This window comes from Trachemys scripta, chromosome 5 (genome assembly GCF_013100865.1).
Source record: "Trachemys scripta elegans isolate TJP31775 chromosome 5, CAS_Tse_1.0, whole genome shotgun sequence".
Lineage (NCBI taxonomy): Eukaryota > Metazoa > Chordata > Testudines > Emydidae > Trachemys > Trachemys scripta.
Window position 1 is genome coordinate 66,190,026 of NC_048302.1, and position 19,797 is coordinate 66,209,822.

The 19,797-nt window shown below is 42.5% G+C and overlaps 1 protein-coding gene across 1 annotated transcript in view; it reads left to right on the forward strand.

Annotated features, from left to right (window-relative positions):
- The window catches only part of TLL1 (tolloid like 1), a 199,835-nt gene that overhangs the window by 115,545 nt on the left and 64,493 nt on the right, over nucleotides 1-19,797 (forward strand). The window contains exons 7-9 of the mRNA XM_034772660.1: nucleotides 1,783-1,961; nucleotides 11,531-11,636; nucleotides 15,112-15,236. Of these exons, the coding sequence (XP_034628551.1) occupies nucleotides 1,783-1,961; nucleotides 11,531-11,636; nucleotides 15,112-15,236 (410 nt within the window). The remainder of the gene's footprint in view (nucleotides 1-1,782; nucleotides 1,962-11,530; nucleotides 11,637-15,111; nucleotides 15,237-19,797) is intronic.

Below are 19,797 nucleotides of genomic sequence, written 5' to 3' on the forward strand. Positions count from 1 at the left end.
AAAGCACAGAAAAACAGGAATGAAAAATGAGAGCAATTGTGAAGGTGGCTTTTTTTTTTACCAGTCCCTCAGAAAAATATAACTCTTCAGGTTGAAGACTCTTATCCAAGAAAAAGGGAGAGGGAGAACAGGTGGACCATTTATTTCTGGACTACAATCTCCCAGTATGGAAAGATTACTTTTGTGGGCCACATTATCTGTCACATACACCCAGCAAAATCTTGCGGGGGAGGAGGAGAGATGGCATTCCTGTTTACTCAAGCATAGGAGTATCCTGGGATTCTAAACCTCATTCACTCCATTTCAGGGTTATCTACAAAGTATTCATCTTTCTTCTGTGCTTTCTTCTGTGAGTTAACAGATGTTAGGTAAATCTTAAAAGGGTTATGGTATCATTAACATTTAACATTTCTAAAACCCTGCAACCATAATTAATGAAGTAGCGTGAATTTTCAGATTAAATATGAAAGATTTACCTACTAGCCAACCAGAGTTGAGTGATTATGAAATCTGGACGAATGTTGGTAAGAAGTACAACAGAGATAGACACAGCAGGAATCTACCCCCTTCTCCCTGCTGCTTCTTCTCCACTTTCCCCTGCTCCTGGCCCTCCCAGCTATGGAAGTCTGGTTGAAAGGTTAAGGCATTGGAACCAAACTCATAGCTTTTGTGTTCTTATTAGAAACAAAACTTTGACCTCAGACCATTTGGTGATTCTGGACTGAGTCAGAAATACAACAGGAATGCTATAGAGGGTGAGTCGTTGCATGTTTTTAGAGTTGGGGGATTTTATGGAGACACAAGTCTGTGGGGCCTGGTGAAAGGTTTGGGGAAATCGATGTAGACACAATAGTTTTCTAATTCAGTTTCTGATGTGATTTAGGCACCAACCCATCAAAGCACTTATGTACATGATTAATTTTAAGCATATGAATAGTCCCAGTGTAATCAATGGAGTTACAGTGGTATGAAAACTAGTGTTTTACTATTGAGAGGAGACTACCTGAGAGAAGATTCAAGTCCAGTATGGTTAGTCATGGAGACTTTACTTTTATTCTTTTTTTATTTTTTATTTATTTGTCATAGAAAGCATTTTTAGACTTTAAAATGGGTTTTGCTCTTTGCATACTGAAGTGGAACATTCCCCATCCATTCTTTCTTGAGAGAGGGCAACCTCTCTCTCCAAGCCAGAAAGCATGAAGAGGTGAAGGGTTTTTGGTGTGTACTGTCTCCTCTACTGGGGGGGAAAAAAGATGTTTCTTAATGGATCCTTATTCAGGGAATGTGGGAGAGGAATTTGAGAAAGCTGATGACAGAACTTCCTAATGATCCAGAGATGACTGCAGTAGATGCTCCACTCCCAAGCAGAGCAGTAGAGGGCCAATCACTTCCCCTGCACACCTAGTGGTGTTATATGTGCTACTCTTATGTGAAAGACAGCACAGAAGCAGCACAACTCCGCAAAAAAGACTGATTTTAATCACAGTCATTTTATTTTATTTGTTTGTTTTGGTGTACAAATCTCCTTTGTTTTTCAGAGTGACTCCAAGGACACAAATAACAGTCCATTAGGTCACAACTGGCACCTTGGATAAAGAAATTCATTCTAATAGTTATATATAATAATACTCTGTATTAACTACTGTAAATACTAACTTCAGCGTGTTGTAGCACTGTCGTATAATGTACTGTATAGATTTTTTTAAAATTACCCTCTAGCAAAATTTTATTTTTAAGTTGTTTTCTTGAAAGTCTTAATCTCTATTGATATTTTGATTACAGGTGCTGTTCTTATGTGGGTCGAAGGGGGAATGGTCCTCAGGCTATATCTATTGGCAAGAACTGTGATAAATTTGGAATTGTTGTTCATGAGCTAGGGCATGTGATAGGTTTTTGGCATGAACACACACGACCAGACCGAGATGACCATGTAACCATCATTAGAGAAAACATCCAGCCAGGTGAGACAATTTGATAAGGATTCTTAGGTTATATTATTTCACTGTTTATTTTTGTTCTATTGAAGATTGTAACAATTTTTACACTTTTTAAATGAGTCTTTTCAATTAAAATAATTACAATTGAGATTTTGAGTATTCTTAGAAAATTCAACATTCTAATAAACTAGCCCAAATTAACATTTTTACATTTACACCATTCTTTTTATCTGGAGGGATCCCAAAATGATTCAAACTATATACTGTGTATACAGTACCACTAAAGTGTAATCATGTCTGGAGTGGAGAGAAACAGCCAAATAGACAGCCAGTTAAACAACCTGGAGGGACTCCAGGGAAAACCATTAGTCTTATGAAAAGAGCCGTGGGACCTTTCATGTTCATACAATGGAGGCAGGACTGTGGTTTCATGGTAAAGATAAGTAAAATTGTGACAAGGCTTGGAAAATGAACTAAACACTAACAGAAACTGTTTTTTGACAGAAAATTTAGTTTTTCTCTAAGTAACATTTTTTTGTGACAAGTGTCTGCTTTATGTGGAAACATTTGCGTTTCCATCAAAAATCAAAAGTTTTCTGTTTTCAGTCAGAAAATGTTTGGTTTTTCAATTAAAAGTCAACATTTTCTGTGGAGGAGAACCTTTCCGACCAGCTCCATCCAATGCTTACTTGGCCTGAGTCTAAACCTATTCACCATGCTGACCTATACTGGTGCCTAAGCCTCACCCGCACCAAGCCACACCCCCTACTATATGTTCTCCTACTGATGGTATACTACTGGGTGTGGGCCTGTTGGGTGAACTCAGTTCTTCTAATTAATGCTGCCCACTCAAATAACACTGGCTAACTTAATTCATGCTGCCTCCAATAAATGAGTGCTGGGCCACTTCCCATACTCCTAAATAAAATAGTTAATGCTGTTTTGCTCAACAATAAAGTCATGCTGGACAGCATTCTCCCTACCCACTCATTAAATAAATATATGATCTCATTCCTATCACATACATGTTCAAGTCCACAAAGCCCTCTGCTGCAGTGGCACACACATGACTGTGTACCATGATCATCCTGCAAAACCCTCTACTCCAGGTGGAAGAAGTAGCAGGCCCCTGTTTGACAACCCTGCTCCTTAAAAGTGACTTGTATGATAGTAAATTTACCTAATTGTGAAGTAGGGAGGTTGAGATTATCTTGTCACGATATAAACCTATGATTCCAGAGACTCTGTATTTCAGAGTTGATGTTTTAGATGCTAAAGGCCTGATTTTCAAAACTTCAGAAGCCCATGTTGACATGGAAATATGCCTTCGCAATTTTGCATCAAATTTGCATTCACAGTTATGATGATTGTATACACAAAACCAATACTGGTATGCAAATTGATATGCGGTTATCTGACTAGCCATTTATACTCCGATTTAAATGCATAAACAAATCAGGTTTACAATCTGACCCATACCATTGAAAGTTTTATTCTTATCAAATGTTCTTTGCAATGCTTATCTGACCTATTCTTGTTGGAACCAGAGTTGGGCTACAGAAGCTGATTTTGGCCAACAGAGACAAGGACAGAAGAGCATCTCATAGAAGATAAAATTGCTACTTCTGCTAGCATGCAAATACTGTACTTGATTCTACAAGCCTATGTTGCTGCCGATACATTTAGTTTTACAAATTATTCATATTTAATTCAGGTGAGTTCTTCATGGCACAGTAACAAGTTTGAAATACAAAATTATGTTTAAACTTCTGGGAGATAAAAATGGCTTTTGGTAAAATATAGATTATAGTTAACAAGCAATTTAAATTGGTTTATCAGCAATTTTCATTTTTATTATCAAATGTGGGCGATCATGCTGAGCATGAGAAGCAACGTAATCTAAAGGCTAGGGCTTAGAGTCAGGATGCCTGGGATTTATTCTTGGTTCTGTCTCTGACCTGGGTGACTTTGGTCAAGTCACTTCATCTCACTCTGCCTAAGTATCATCATTTGTAAAATGGAAGTAATGATACTTAGCTGCTTTGGAAAGCATGTGGAGATCTACAGATGAAAAATACTATGCAAGAGCAAAGGGTTATATTTATTTATTAGCTATTCCAGTCACAACAGCAGAGCATTCTGCAAGAGACAACAGATGACAGCTATGATCTAATCTAATTTTGTTGTCACTTCTTTTATGCCTAATATGCACTAGCAATATTTCATCCTTTAATTTGCCTTATAGCAAGATCAGACTGTTAGTTTCCCTCTCCTGACAACAGGTTGAGGCAGAACAAACTTTCATTGTCAGTTTCTTTCTCACTCTGCCTCCCCCCGACACCTTCTATCCCCTTTTATAATATAGGTTGACAATCACTAATCAGATTGTGCCAGTCAGCAAACCCTGCCTACTGAAATCATTTATACTACTCACAGTAATAAGCAGAGTTGGGCCCATATTGTGAAAGGTATTTAGGCACCTAACGCCCATTGATTTAAATGGGAATTAGACACATAATTATCTTTGAGGATCTGGGCTATATTCCTTAAGCAAAGGTTTGTACTAGAAGCGCAAATGTTGGCTTGCTCAAGGAAGGTCCCTACCTTACCTAACTTTGTCCTTATTGCTCACGCACTGATGACTTGATAACTTATGATTACTCCCTAACTTTTTCACACATGCACATAATTTTAATTATATTTGCATAATAATACATACATAATAAATACATCCTCAGCAACTTTTGCGCATATTCAGGATTGACACATGTGCAATGTGTTATGTGCTTGTGAGGGTCGTATGGGGTTGTAATTAAAGTTTTGAATTGTACTGTGAGGGAGATGTGTAGTCTTTAGAGTGTTTCCTTAACAGTTGGAGTCGAGTTCTTTTTGATGATACAAACTGTCTGTTACTGTCAGTGGAAACATCCTGTGTGGTCTAAGAAGGGTGCTATAACTTGGCATATCCTAGCTTTTTAGGATTTTCACTGTGGGAGAGGGTGTCACAGTTAACCAACTTAAATCCCTTTTAAACATTTTCAGAATGGAATTATAATAGCGGATCAAGTCTTAAAAGAAATATGAAGATACAGATTAAACAGATATAGGATATTTTAGAGTCCTACAAAATAAATAGCCTAACAGGATAAAATCAAGAGAACTTATTTTTCAGTATTTGGGGTTTTTCTGCTTTCATCTTCACAGTGCTTTTGTTTTATTTGTTAACCAATTGCTCAGTGTTTGTGCAGCAGTGTTTTATTTTGTTTTTAGTGCCTTATTTTACCAGATGGCTGGGGTAAAAGAAGAATCTAAGTTACACAGCTCTTAAAAACGCACAACATAACATGCAGTTTCGAAAATCTCTTTAAACTAAGCCAGTCTCATTATGTGATAAATATTGCACTACGTGCAACTGACGTAAGCTAAGAGTTAAAGTTTGTGCCCTAAAAAAGCCATTGTATGATTTCTTGGTCTTAAAGCAATATTTAAATATTTTAATTTGTGGTGCAATGAAGCTGTTAAGATTCCCACCATACTCCTTGGAATGGGACTTTGAGCAGGACTGGCAGGGAACAGACACATCTCATGGTTCTTAATCTGAAGGGTTGAAAGAGGTTCAGACTCTTCTCCCACTACCCTTTGAGTCCACACATTGCACATATGCTCTTCCTTACTTCTGTATGCTGCATCCTGGATGCCTATGTATGCTAAAAGGGGTTGGGTGCAGTAACTGCTCCTTGTCCTCCTTCAGGCTTTGCCTGTGATTGGTGGATTCATGTTACAGGGAGAACTTGTTGCCACCCAGACCTGTATGTGAATGGGTACAGTATTTACCTTCCTCCTGGGTTGGGACTGCCATTCTCAGGCCACCCACCCTTTGCCTTGCAAGCTTCCACCTTCCTCCCTAGTTCCTAGCTGAAGCTGTTAATGCCCCTTCTTGTCAGACCTTTTGGGCTTAGTCTTCAGTAATTGGAGTCAGAAAGGCATTTCCATCAAGAGGAAATTGGCATGTGCAGTGAGGGTGTTTTTGATTTTCTGTTAGTGTCCAGGAGGTTTGGCCAGTATTACTCATTAATGTAAGGGTATGTCTACACTACGGGATTAATCCGAATTTAGATAATTCGGATTTGAGATACAGGTTGTATAAAGTCGAAATGAGTGCGGCCACACTAGCACAGTAATTCGGTGGTGTGCGTCCAAGTACCGGGGCTAGCGTCGATTTCTGCACCGTTGCACTGTGGGTAGCAAATCCATAGCTATCCCATAGTTCCCGCAGTCTCCCGCGCCCATTGGGATTGTGGGTTAAGATCCCAGTGCCTGATGGGACAAAAAACATCGTCGCAGGTGGTTCTGGGTACAGTCTCACTTCCTCCCTCCCTCCCTCCCTCCCTGCATGAAAGCAACGGACGGCAGACAACCATTTTCGCGCCTTTTTTCTTGGGTGGGTGAACACTGCAGACTCCATACCACGGCAAGCATGGAGCCCGCTGAGGTCAAGACAGCACTCATGAATATTGCAAACACCTCGCGCGTTCTCGTGGAGTTTATGCTCAGCCAGGACCAGAAAAACGAGGAGAGGAGGCAGCGGCGGCGGCAGCATGATGAGGACATGGACACAGACACGGATACAGAATTCAGTGAAACCACAGGCCCCGGTGCTTTGGAGATCATGTTGTTAATGGGGCAGATTCTATCCATGGAACGCCGATTCTGGGCCCGGGAAACAAGCACAGACTGGTGGGACCGCATAGTGTTGCAGGTCTGGGACGATTCCCAGTGGCTGCGGAACTTTCGCATGCGTAAGGGCACTTTCATGGAACTTTGTGACTTGCTGTCCCCTGCCCTGAAACGCCAGAATACCAAGATGAGAGCAGCCCTCACAGTTGAGAAGCGCGTGGCGATAGCCCTGTGGAAGCTTGCAACGCCAGACAGCTACCGGTCAGTCGGGAATCAATTTGGAGTGGGCAAATCTACTGTGGGGGCTGCTGTGATGCAAGTAGCCAAAGCAATCACTCAGGTGCTGCTACGAAAGTTAGTGACTCTGGGAAATGTGCAGGCTATAGTGGATGGTTTTGCTGCAATGGGATTCCCTAACTGTGGTGGGGCAATAGACGGAACCCATATCCCTATCTTGGCACCGGAGCACCAAGCCACCGAGTACATAAACCGCAAGGGGTACTTTTCAATGGTGCTGCAAGCACTTGTGGATCACAAGGGACGTTTCACCAACATCAACGCGGGCTGGGCGGGAAGGGTTCATGACGCTCGCGTCTTCAGGAACACTACTCTGTTTAAAGGGCTGCAGCAAGGGACTTACTTTCCGGACCAGAAAATAACCGTTGGGGATGTTGAAATGCCCATAGTTATTCTTGGGGACCCAGCCTACCCCTTAATGCCATGGCTTATGAAGCCATACACAGGCAGCCTGGACAGGAGTCAGGAGCTGTTTAACTACAGGCTAAGCAAGTGCAGAATGGTGGTAGAATGTGCATTTGGCCGTTTAAAAGGCCGCTGGCGTTCATTATTGACTCGCTCTGACCTCAGCCAAAGAAATCTCCCCATTGTTATTTCTGCTTGCTGTGTGCTCCACAATCTCTGTGAAAGTAAGGGGGAGACCTTTATGGCGGGGTGGGAGGCTGAGGCAAATCGCCTGGCTGCTGATTACGTGCAGCCAGACACCAGGGCGATTAGAAGATCACACCATGAAGCGCTGTGCATCAGAGAAGCTTTGAAAACCAGTTTCATGGCTGGCCAGGCTACCGTGTGAAATATCTGTTTGTTTCTCCTTCATGAATACCCTCCCCCTTTACTGACTGATTTTCTGTAAGGAACCCACCCTGCCCCTTCCCCCAGCTTTCTTTCAAACCAAATAAAGTCACTATCATTTAAAAATCATTTATTCTTTATTAATAGATTAGAAAAAGAGGGAGGGAACCCGGGTGGTATTTGGGAGGAGGATTGCTGGGAAGGAAAAAGCCACAAAGAAAAGGTTAAAAAAATGACAGCCTTTTGCTTGGGCTGTCTACTGGGGTGGAATGGGAAGGTGTACGGAGCCTCCCCCCCCGCGTTCTTACACGTCTGGGTGAGGAGGATACGGAACATGGGGAGGGGGGAGGGTGGAACAGGGGCTGAAGCGGCAGTCTGTTTTCCAGCAGCCGTTCCTGAACCTCCACCAGACGCCGGAGCAGCCCCAGCGTTGCATCCTTCATCCTCTGGTCTTCCTGCCGCCATCTCTCATCTCGATCGTCTCTCCTCTCCTCACGTTGGTCCCTCCTCTCCTCACGTTGGTCCCTCCTGTCCTCACGTTCACTGACTTCTTTCCTATACTTTGAAACTGTTTCCTTCCACTCATTCAGATGAGCTCTGTCACTCCTGCTGGATTGCATAATTTCAGAAAACATGTCCTCCCGCGTCTTCTTCTTACGACGCCTTATCTGTGATAACCTTCGGGATGGAGGAGGGAGGCTTGAGGAATTTGCAGCTGCTGTAGGGAGGGGAAAAAAGAGAGAATTGTTTTAAAAGCTACATTTTGCAGAACAATGCTTATACTCTTTCACGGTGACCAACACTGTTCACATTACATAGCACATGTGATTTCTGTGCAAGGTCGCATTTTGCCTCTTAATGCTGAGTGCCTGTGGCTTTGCTGCTAGAGATCAATCACAGGTCTGGGCAACAGAATTCGGCTTGCATGCGGCCATGGTAAGCTTCAGCGCCGTCCGTGCTTTCCAACATACCAAGCATAGCTTGTAGAGTGCTGCAGAAGCCTGGCCAATCTCAGCCAGTTGGGGGGGGGGCAGTGTGGTGGTGCTTGTCTGGGCCCCTTCAGGCAAGTAGAGTGCTGCGGTTTTTCTGTTAACATTCAGCAGCACCAGAAAACAAACTAACCCTGCAGGAAGATCCCTGCAGGCACCAAACTACCCACCCCCCCGCCGCCGACCCCCCCCCCCCTCGCCATGAATTCTCTGGGATGATCACAGTACCCTCCCCCCACCGCATGGCTGGTAACAGGGAAGATCCCTGCTAGCCAAACGCGAAAAACTAACTGCAGGGAAGGATTTATTTTCCGCCACGGCCACCTCTGTCCCCTTAATTAAGTTCCCGTATTTCAACCAGGTTACCAGGAGTGATATCACTCTCCTGAGGATTACACAACAAGATAAAGAACGGATGTTGCTTGAATGCCAGCAAACACCGGGACCATACGCTGCCAGGCTTTGTCAGGCAATGATACCAGATTACTTGCTGCAAGCATGGCGTGGTCAAGTGTCCTACCATGGAGGAGGGAATAAGGATGCACTGCCCAGAAACCTTCTGGCAAGGCTTTCGGAGTACCTCCAGGAGAGCTTCATGGAGATGTCCCTGGAGGATTTCCGCTCCATCCCCATACACGTTAACAGACTTTTCCAGTAGCTACAGACTTTTCCAGTAGCTGAACTGACCGCGAATGCAAAGTCAGGCAAAGTAATCATTAAAAACTGTTTGCTTTTAAAACAAGTTTTATATTTTAAAAGGTAAACTCACCTGAGGTCCCTTCCATGGGGTCAGAGTCTTGGGTACTGGCTTGGGAGGCTTGGGAGGGTACTTCAGTCAGGGTGATAAAAAGATCCTGGCTGTTGGGGAGAATGGAGTGCTGTGTGCTCTCTGCAAGCTCATCCTCCTCCTCCTCCTCCTCCTCCTCTACCCCCTCGGCAGAATCCTCAGGCGTCGAGACTATCCCCGACCCAGAATCCACGAACAAAGGTGGGGTAGTGGTGGCAGCCCCCCCTAGAATTGCATGCAGCTCGGCGTAGTAGCGGCATGTCCGTGGCTCTGACCCGGAGCGACCGTTTGCCTCCTTTGTTTTTTGATAGGCTTGTCTGAGCTCCTTGACCTTCACGCGGCACTGCTCAGAGTCCCTATTGTGGCCTCTCTCCATCATGCCCTTGGAAATTTTTTCAAAAGTTTTTGCATTTCGTCTTTTAGAACGAAGTTCTGCAAGCACTGAATCCTCTCCCCATACAGCGATCAGATCCAGTACCTCCCTCACGGTCCATGCTGGTGCTCTTTTTCGATTATCAGCCTGCATGGTTACCTGTGCTGATGAGGTATCTGTGGTCACCTGTGCTCTCCACGCTGGGCAAACAGGAAATGAAGTTCAAATGTTCGCGGGGCTTTTCCTGTCTACCTGGCCAGTGCATCCGAGTTCGGATTGCTGTCCAGAGCGGTCACAATGATGCACTGTGGGATAGCTCCCGGAGGCCAATACCATCGAATTGCGGCCACACTAACCCTAATTCGAATTGCTAAAATCGATTTTGGCGCTACTCCGCTCGTTGGGGTGGAGTACAGAAATCGATTTAAAGGGCCCTTTACATCGAATTAAATGGCGTCGTTGTGTGGACGGTTACAGGGTTAATTCGAATTAAAGCTGATAAATCCGAATTAAAGTCGTAGTGTAGACCAGGCCTAAGTAACAACTTTTGGCAGGAGTCCAGTGGATTTGGGTTTGAGCAAAGACCAGTTTGCATATTTGTATACTGACAAGGACCAGTGGCTTTGGGCCAGGACCTGAGGTTGCTGGAAGGGCTGGAAGTGAGCCTCTACCTTTTACACAGATCAGGGCATCTCTCACATGTGCCCCGAACAGTTGCATAAGGTTAGGGTGGGAGGGGTAGTTGGAAGTTGGCCCAAATAGCTGTTGTGGTAGAAGGGGACTGAGAGGGTAGCCTCTACTTAAGCAAAGTCACTTTGGTAGCCAGCCTGTGGAAACCCCACTGAACAGCTATCTCAGGGGTGGGCAAACTTTGGCCCGAGGGATCTGGCCTGCGGGATTTCCCCCCATGGGCCCGAACCCCTCCTGCACCCCACCCTCCAACTCCCTGCCCTAATCTCCCTGCCTGTACCTCGCACCCCTTCCTGCACCTCAACACCTTGCCTTGAGCCCCCTCGTACACCCCTACCCCTCTGAACCCCAACCCCCTGCCCTGAGCTCCCTGCTACACCCTGCACCTCTGTGCACCCCAACCCCCTGCCCTGAGCTCCCTGCCGCACCCTGCCCCCTCCTGCACTCCACCCCCTGCCCTGAGCCCCCTCATGCACCCCACACCTCTCCTCTGCCCCAATCCCTTGCCCTGAGCCCCTTCCTGCACACTGCAATCCTTCCACACACCCCGCACTCCCTCCCGCACCCCAATCCCCTGCCCCGGCCCTGCATACAATTTCCCCACCCAGATGTGGCCCTTGTCCCAAAAAGTCTTTGCTGGGCTGTTTGTGATGAGGTGGATTTTTTTTCTTCTACCATTGATGGCTAAGTTAGTGAATGTTGTGGCCTCCACATTTGTCATAAGTTGGTGTTCTGTGTCTTATTCACTTATGGTGCATAGGTGAATGAAACAGCTAATTTATATGTATAGTAGAATAAAGTTAGTAGTGGGTGTTCTAAGTGCATGGATCTTCCTCCATTCATCCAGTTAATAAAATAAGTTAACTATTCTAAAGATTAGATTCACTAAGATCCATGAGTTTCTGTGAATGGCATTGTAGCTCTTTTTCCCCTTCCCCCACCTTTATCAAAAGATTCATCTGAGACTTTACTTATGACTTATTTGTAGGTCAGGAATACAACTTCCTGAAGATGGAGCCTGGAGAGGTGAACTCCCTTGGGGAACCATATGATTTTGACAGCATTATGCACTATGCCAGGAACACCTTCTCAAGGTTGGAGTCTCAGGTTATACCTTTTGACTTTTAATTCCATTCCTGTGTGTGAAAACTAGGAACCATAGATTTAACAATGGCATTTCCAGAACAGCTTTAAAATATTATATTCCTTCAGCAGAGAGTGTTCCAACAGAAGTCAAAACACAGCTTGTTGGTTTTCTTTAAATCCAACTACGTATGATAATTTGATTATTTTTTTAGAAAGACACTGCTTAATGTCCCCACATGATATTCAATTTCAAAGTAGCCTTTAATCTTGTTTTAATTTAGATTTAATGTAAAGATAACCTGGAAGCCTCATTTCATAATAGTTGTCTATTATTTTGTAAAACCTCATATGCTGCAAAAAAATTAAATTTAGAAGAATCAAGCACATGAAATATTTAGGTATGTGTTCCTGTCTCTACGAGTGAAATTCACTTCAATATACAAAGTCTAAGTAATTGTGTACCTCTGTGGGTGTAGTGAGTGAGATGTAAGTCTGGAAAATGTACCCCAAAAACCAGGGCCATGAGAAAGGGCTGAACTAGACTAGAGACTGCAGCTCATTCTGTGCTGTTCATGGTGTTAGTGGCATTAGAGCCACACAATTAAAAATCCCATTCTTCCCACACTGGGAGCTCCCACATTGCTCCTTCATTGCTGGTTATCCTTGCACAGCCTGCCTATGTAGTTTGAGTGTGGGGAAGGGTCTTTCACCCATAGTGCTGATTATATTTCATACCCTGTAGCTCAGCCACTAACCACCCTATATAAATGTTATCATTGTAATGCCAATAGACCCCACAAGGGTAAAGTCTGTGGAGGGGGATTCAGGTTCAAGTCCCTGCTCCATCCCAGACGTTGTGTGAACTTGGGCAAATTGTGTAGCTGCTGTATACCTCAGTTGCCCATCTGTAAAATGTGAATAATAGTATTTTCCTACTTCACGGGGTACTATGAGGATAAATACATTAAGATTGTGAGGCATGCAGATATTACGGTGATGGAGACCATATATGTTCCATGAATGGATGGATAAAGCTCAATGATACAGGAGACAGAGCTTTCTCAGGGGCTGATCCAAGACTATGGAATGAACTCTCACATGCACTAAAGACCATCATCAGTCTCACTACTTTTCACTATAAGTGCAAGGAACACTTATATGACCTGCCTTCTCTAATATAAGCACATAGCAGCATGTACATTTAAAAAAGAACAACCTACCAAAACAGAACACTTCACACACAGTTCTCCTCCAGGAAGAAGATGAGTATGGGAATGAAACACACATGATAGATGTTGTTTAATGCACTACTAGAAGGTGCTCAAATGCTACGTTGAGGAAGGTGGTGTAAGAAGTTTTATAGAATAGAAAAGAATAACCATAGTCTTAGTGCTCAGTAATGACTACAAAATGAGGATTTGGTTTCTGATCCTAGTCTCAGATGCTCCAGGCTGGCAGAAACTAAGAGTATGTTTATACTACCTGCTGGATCGGCAGGCAGCAATCAATCCAGCGGGGGTCAATTTATCGCATCTAGTCTAGATGCGATAAATCGACCCACGAGTGCTCTCCTGTCGACTCCTGTACTCCACCGCCGCGAGAGGTGCAGGCAGAGTCGACGGGGGAGCATCAGCAGTCGACTTACCGCAGTGAAGACACCACAGTGAGTAGATCTAAGTATGTCGACTTCAGCTACGTTATTCACGTAGCTGAAGTTGCATAACTTAGATCGATTCCCCCACCCCCCAGCGTAGACCAGGCCTGAGAGTGCTATAGGGAATCGTATTCTACCCCTAGGCAGAAGAGTGTTTTGTATCACTTACAGAAGCCCTTAAGGCCCATAAGTGGGAGGGGGAGTCTTATTCAGTGTGGAACTTTAACATCTGTTAGTAACTAGGATTTCCTTTAGTCACCAGGACCAGGTCAACAAAGACCACAAAACTTCATGAAGTAATAGCCACAACATATAGATAAGTGTTAAGACTATCGAGGGCTTGTTATTTCCATAAGCCTTTTTAAGGTGGTGCTGGAGAATGCAAAAGAGGAATGATTTCTTATTGTCCAAATTTTAAATTCTATTGAATGGTCATTTTCAGGTTATGCCAGTGGAAAAATAAAATCATAGTTTTTTGTTACAGTTGCTGTTTTGTTTTACAAAAATCCTACTTTGTTCCTAGAAATAGTTATTCAGATGGTCAGTTAGTACTATGAACTGTTTCTTCTAATATTTAAAATAGACGTATTTCCTGCAGTCTGTCTTTATGGAATAATCCCAGTGATATCATGGAGAGTTTTATGTGTGCAATGACAGCAGGATATAGGACAAATATTCAAAATGGCCAGTTTAGTGTACTTCAAAAAGCAGCCTCTATTCCTAGGTTCGGATTTCTGCCTTAGCACTGAGTATTATGAAACAACATTATGCAGTCAATACTGATAAGTGGTAATACAAGATTTTAGCTTTCAATGTATGTGCTACACGTATAAATGAGTATCAAAGATGAGAAAGAAAATCTAGCAAAATTTTTAATAAGCCCAGTGATATCACATCAGAATTCAAAGGTTTTCAGACTCTGTAGCATGTTAATGGAACATATTTCTTTGTTCAGATTGCTCCTAATATTAATTTAATACTGCCATAATTAGCTCATAAAAACTCAGATTTAAAAAATATCAGACTTAAACCCACCAAACCAAGGACATTCTGAGATGAGATTAATACCTAATTTTGCTCTCTGTTACATCAGAGTCATTTGGAGTAATTCTGCTGAAGTCAAATGAGTTAGCATGGATTTATATCATTGTAATAGAAAGTAGAATTTGGCTCACCATTCATGTCTTAGCAGCAGAAGGATAGCTCAGGGGTCTAACACACAACAGAAGAATGATCTTACTACCCTTACATTGAAATAGCTTAGCACAGTTTTATGAATTAAAGATGCATTGGCGACCTTAATTCTGAATTACCCTGCTTTTCATGGATGTAAGACAGACCTTTAACACGTCCTTGAAATTTCATTCGGAACAGGGACTTCGGAGGAAGAATTTGACAACAAGGCAATGTGTAATTGTTCATGTTGTTGCCAGGCAGACAAAACAGATTAAGCAAACAACAGATCCTGTCTTCAGTGTGACAAGTACTAGGTCCCAACCATCTTTTCCCATTTAATTTAAATTTGAATAGGAAATTTCTGGGCTGTTGTTATTTATTTAAAATACAAAATTAGTTGCCAGTTTGCATTAAAGTAAGAGTATTTTCTAATATCATTGCTACTGTTTAAGCCATTTTTTCAACTTGGGGAATTTTTCTCTTCCATTCACTTTTTCTTTTCTTGTTTCATATTTTGCATTTTACCTTTTAAATTATGCCAAAATATTTATTATTTATAAAATAAATATTATATAATATAAAAACACAGATAGTTTTATTAAAAAGATTGCTAAGGTTTTATGAGTCGATTTTTGTTGTTTTGCCTTTTTTAGGGGTATGTTTCTGGACACCATTCTTCCTTCCCGTGATGATAATGGTATACGACCTGCCATTGGTCAGCGTACTCGTCTAAGTAAAGGAGATATTGCACAGGCAAGAAAGCTGTACAGATGTCCAGGTATTTCACCATAAAAATACATACACACACAAAAGCATGTTTTACTATGTTGTTTAATAGAAATAATATATCTTTTGAGTAGGCCATTTACTAACCCATTTCCATGCTGGCAAGTGATATGTACAGTTCAGGAATCAGATCATAAAAATGTTGTGTAGGTGAGGACTGTGGAATGGAAAGCATTTACGTGTAGATAAACTGCCTGAAACTGAATTTACTCACATGACAGTTCCATTCTTGCTTGCTTTAGTTGTTCAGTGACTAGAAAAAACAACATACTACTTTGTCAGTTCTTATTTACATTTTGTAATTTAAAACCTAAGCTATACTTAGATAGATGATAGTGATGTGTAGTATACCACTATATTGGAATCTGAGTATCCTCCAAAGGATCATTCTCAACATTTTTCTGTGCACATAAGTATAAATGGAGTGCAGAAATTACATTTTTAATCAATAAACAGATTACACCCCTGCAGTGAGTTATATCTTCTAGATACATTTTGCCTATTCAGCACATGAAAATATGCAATTTAAAACTACAAATTAAGTGAATTATAAGTCCACTGATAAGATCAGATACAGTTACATTTCTATTATAGTCAGTGTTTGAATGTCATCAGCCTAGTTATACCAATTATTTTAAAACAGTTTTGAAGTAGAATTATAGTCTGATCTCTCAGACACTGATGTAAATCTAGAGCAACTCATTTTAAGCCATGGGGCTCAGTCCTTTACCACTGTGGTACATGACAGAGATGGGATAGCAGGCTGTGATTTCCCAATTCTGGGTTTGGCTGGGGGCCAGTTCAAATTTAGTGTAATTTAGTGCAGCCTCAGGGGTACCACAATGGCCATCTACCAGCCAGAATTTGCCAGAGTGCAGCATGTTCTCACCACCCCCTATATGGTGGGCTAAGAAGGACATGATGACTGGGAGAATTCCCACCTGATTGTTGAAGCCAGTTATACGCCACTTTGTACCACTTGAGCCACAAAAGGACTCAGGATTGAGTCAGTGGATTTGCTTGAGATTTACATTAGTGTCAGTGGAATCAGAATCTGACACAAGATGTTTGTATGCACACAACACAAAGTAAGTGTCATGAGAGTTATCAGAAAGCTAACAGTTATACATTGATTTGGTGAATTAAGAAGTTCTTCCACGTAGGGCGACCAAGGAAACCATTTTCTGTAATTTCCTTTTAAAATCATTTCAACAGCCTTCAAAAGCCCTCTAGGAGTAATTTTTAAAATGTTATTTGTTAATTTTTACAATATAAATAGATTTCAGTGAATAAGATACTTGCATAAATACATTATGCACTACTCAGATTGACAAAGAGTAAAATATGCACAGGGGAAGAGAGTCTTTTTGTCTTACAAGCACTTAGGAATTATATACACCTACAGACACCAGAGAAATTCTTGAAGATGAAGAGAGTCAGTAGAGTCAAGAATGCTGTGCATTCAGTCAGTATTTGTGTGATCAAAATGAATGAAGTAAACACCTCATTATATTCTGACAATATGTATTACATCTGAATGACACCCCAGAAATGCATTTGTTTTTTTCAATCTATTTGGAAAAGAGGTAGCATGCTCCTAAAACTAACCTCAAAACAAATGTTCAGGGAAAAGATGTTTTTCTGTTCATCATGATAATTATTCATTACTGGTCATAGATATTGTCAGTGTTTTGTTCTGCAGTGATCTTTGGGTCTGTAGCGGTCTGGCTTTCAGGGCCGGCTCTAACTTTTTTGCTGCCCCAAGCAGCAACAAAAGAAAAGCGCTGCCCCGCCGTAACACCCCCCCACCGAGTGCCATGCCGCTGAAACCCACCGCCCCCGCGCAGAGCACTGCCGAACCACCCTCGCCCCCTGCCGAACAGTCCCCGCCGAGCGCCGCCGAACACCCTCGCAGAGCGCCATGCTGCCGAACACCCCCGCGGAGCGCCACGCCGCCGCACTGCTAAACACCCCCCGCCCTGCTGCCGAATACCCCCGCCCCCCGTGGAGCGCCGCCGAAACCCCCACTGAGCACCGCGCCGCCGAACATCTCCGCCCCCCGCGCAGCGCTTCATTCCTAAACCCCCCCCCATGCAGAGCACCATCAAACACCCCCCCGCGCTGAGCGCCGCGAAACACCCCCCGCCGAGCGCCGCGCTGCCGGCACCCCTCCCCGCCGCTGAGCGCCGCGCCACGTTGCCCCCCGCCACCCCAGGATTGGCCGCCCCTTACCAGGTGCCGCCCCAAGCACGTGCTTGGTTGCCTGGTGCCTGGAGCCGGCCCTGCTGGCTTTACAATATCATACAAAGTTTCTGTTTTGCAATAATATGCTTTGGAAAATAGTAGCTATTATTTGCAACACTAATAGACTAATACACACATTGAAATGAATGGGACGCAGGAGTATGTCCCTTTTTTGTGAAACCCTTTGGCAAATTTTGGGATGAAAGGTGTTGTATAAGGATCTGGTTTAATTGCATGAGTTAGTCCTGTTACAATGAGTAAGAATGCTCATGTGAGTAAAGCCACAGGATTAGCTCTTAATGTAAAATATTATTTAATATAAAATGGTAAATGTTCTCCATTAGTAAAATATTAAAAATGAAAGATGCTTAAATTGCAAAACATACAGCAAAGATTTTGAAAATTAACATATAATAATAAACAAAATAACCTTCAGAAACTGGTATACTATTGTGATTAAAAATATATTTCACTGCAGTCGGTAAGGAATATTAAGAGTTAGAGACATATTAAGCTTTCTGTTTCATGTGAAACATGGGATCACCTTAATATATCAGGCTGTGAAACTTCTGATGTTTGTTGTATTTTATGGCTGTGCTATATTACCTGTATGGGTTGGAAAATGCTAATCACAATGTTTGCTTGTGGTAGAACATCAGTGTTATTAATAGTATGAATATTTGCATAGTTTTCTACTTCTATACTTTAATTACATTAAGTTTAATATAATAAAACAGACACAGAAGATAATCATTTAAATGACATGATTTTTATGGAATATGTTCAATTTGGGGGCTTTATAAGGAATTCTTATGTGCTTGACTGTATTCATCCTGATATTTCCACTTGTGGCAAATCTCCAATTATTCCTATAAACAGACACTATTCAGGAAGCCATCTATTGCTTCTGAGGGATTACAAATACTCGTATGGAATCCTGACCATGATCAGTACTCTGTACTGAGGGTTATTTAGAATAAAGCACCTGAAGAGTTGCTGGGTGAATGTTCCTTTTTCTCCAGCTTCTCTAGCCTGTGGGAAAACACCCTCACTGATGTTTTAATTAAGTGTCATTATCCTAGAAAGTTTCTACAGGATGAGAGACATATTTCAACTTTGGAGAGACTGGGCGATAGAATGATATGTCCTGTTTTCACCAGGTGTGAAGGTGCCAGGACTATAAGATTTATAAGATAGGAGTTTGATCTGTTTGTACTTTTTAGTTTGGATTGTGGTTTTGGTGACCTTGTCAAGGAAAACACAGCTACCGATTTGGCACAGTTACTTCTTAATATTAAGTAAACAGAAAATACTCTTCCCGCATTTTGACCCAGGTGTGCAGACTTTGAGTCTTTGAAATGTTACACGTATATGATTAAAAAAAAAAGGAGTAGGAAAAATAAATGAAGGAGAAGATGGACATTGATAGATACAGAGCTAAAGAGAGATGAGTAGGAAAAAAGGGGGAAAGGAAAGAGGGGAGAAAATGGAGAGGAGCAAGTGGAGTAAGGCTGGCAGTAGAGAGTTTAGGAAGGAGAGAGGCAGGAGGAAAGAAGTTTGCCAAACAACCAATCTTCAGAGTTTAAATTATGAAAAGCAGTCTCATCACATCATTGGTGTACTGGGACTGTGAAGGCCTTGAGGGGGAGGTCCAGTTTTTTTTCTGTCCTGCTGCTGCTGAAGTGGTCTCTGCTGTTCCTAGATTTAATCCCTGGAAAGTCCAGTTTTGCTTCTTCTATACTATATAGCTGGTCGAGGGATGGAGAAGAGAGGCTTCTGAAGCTTGATAAGCCTAAGAGGGCTTTTCCTAAAGGGAAGCTCCCCATCTCTGGAGGCTTGGGAGGGAGGGAAGGTGGGCCTCGGCTTCTCCTTTTCCCATTCCTGCTGTTGCTGAGGAAGAGCCTGCTGCTCCTGGGGCCTGACCCAGTCCTCCCTGGTGAGTCAGAAATAGTTGGCCACTAATTCTATGTTCTTTATTTTCTTGGTGCCCAATTTGAGACACCTGGAGTCTGATTTGCAAAAGTGCTGAGCACTCACAGCTGCAACTGATGTCAATAGGAGCTGTGTTTTGAACATATAAAAAGTAAAGTGCTCAGAAAAATCCTGCCGTAGGCATATCAGGTTTGCAGCCCAAAATTAGTGGATGCTTGACAATTTTAGCCTTAATCTCATGTGCCTCAGATCCACACCCATAAAATGGTGATACGTAATGCCACTTTACCTCACAGGGGTGTTGTAAAGATAAATTCATTACTGTTTGAACCACTCATATGGTTCAAAGTCACTGTGATGATTAATGCCACTGAAAA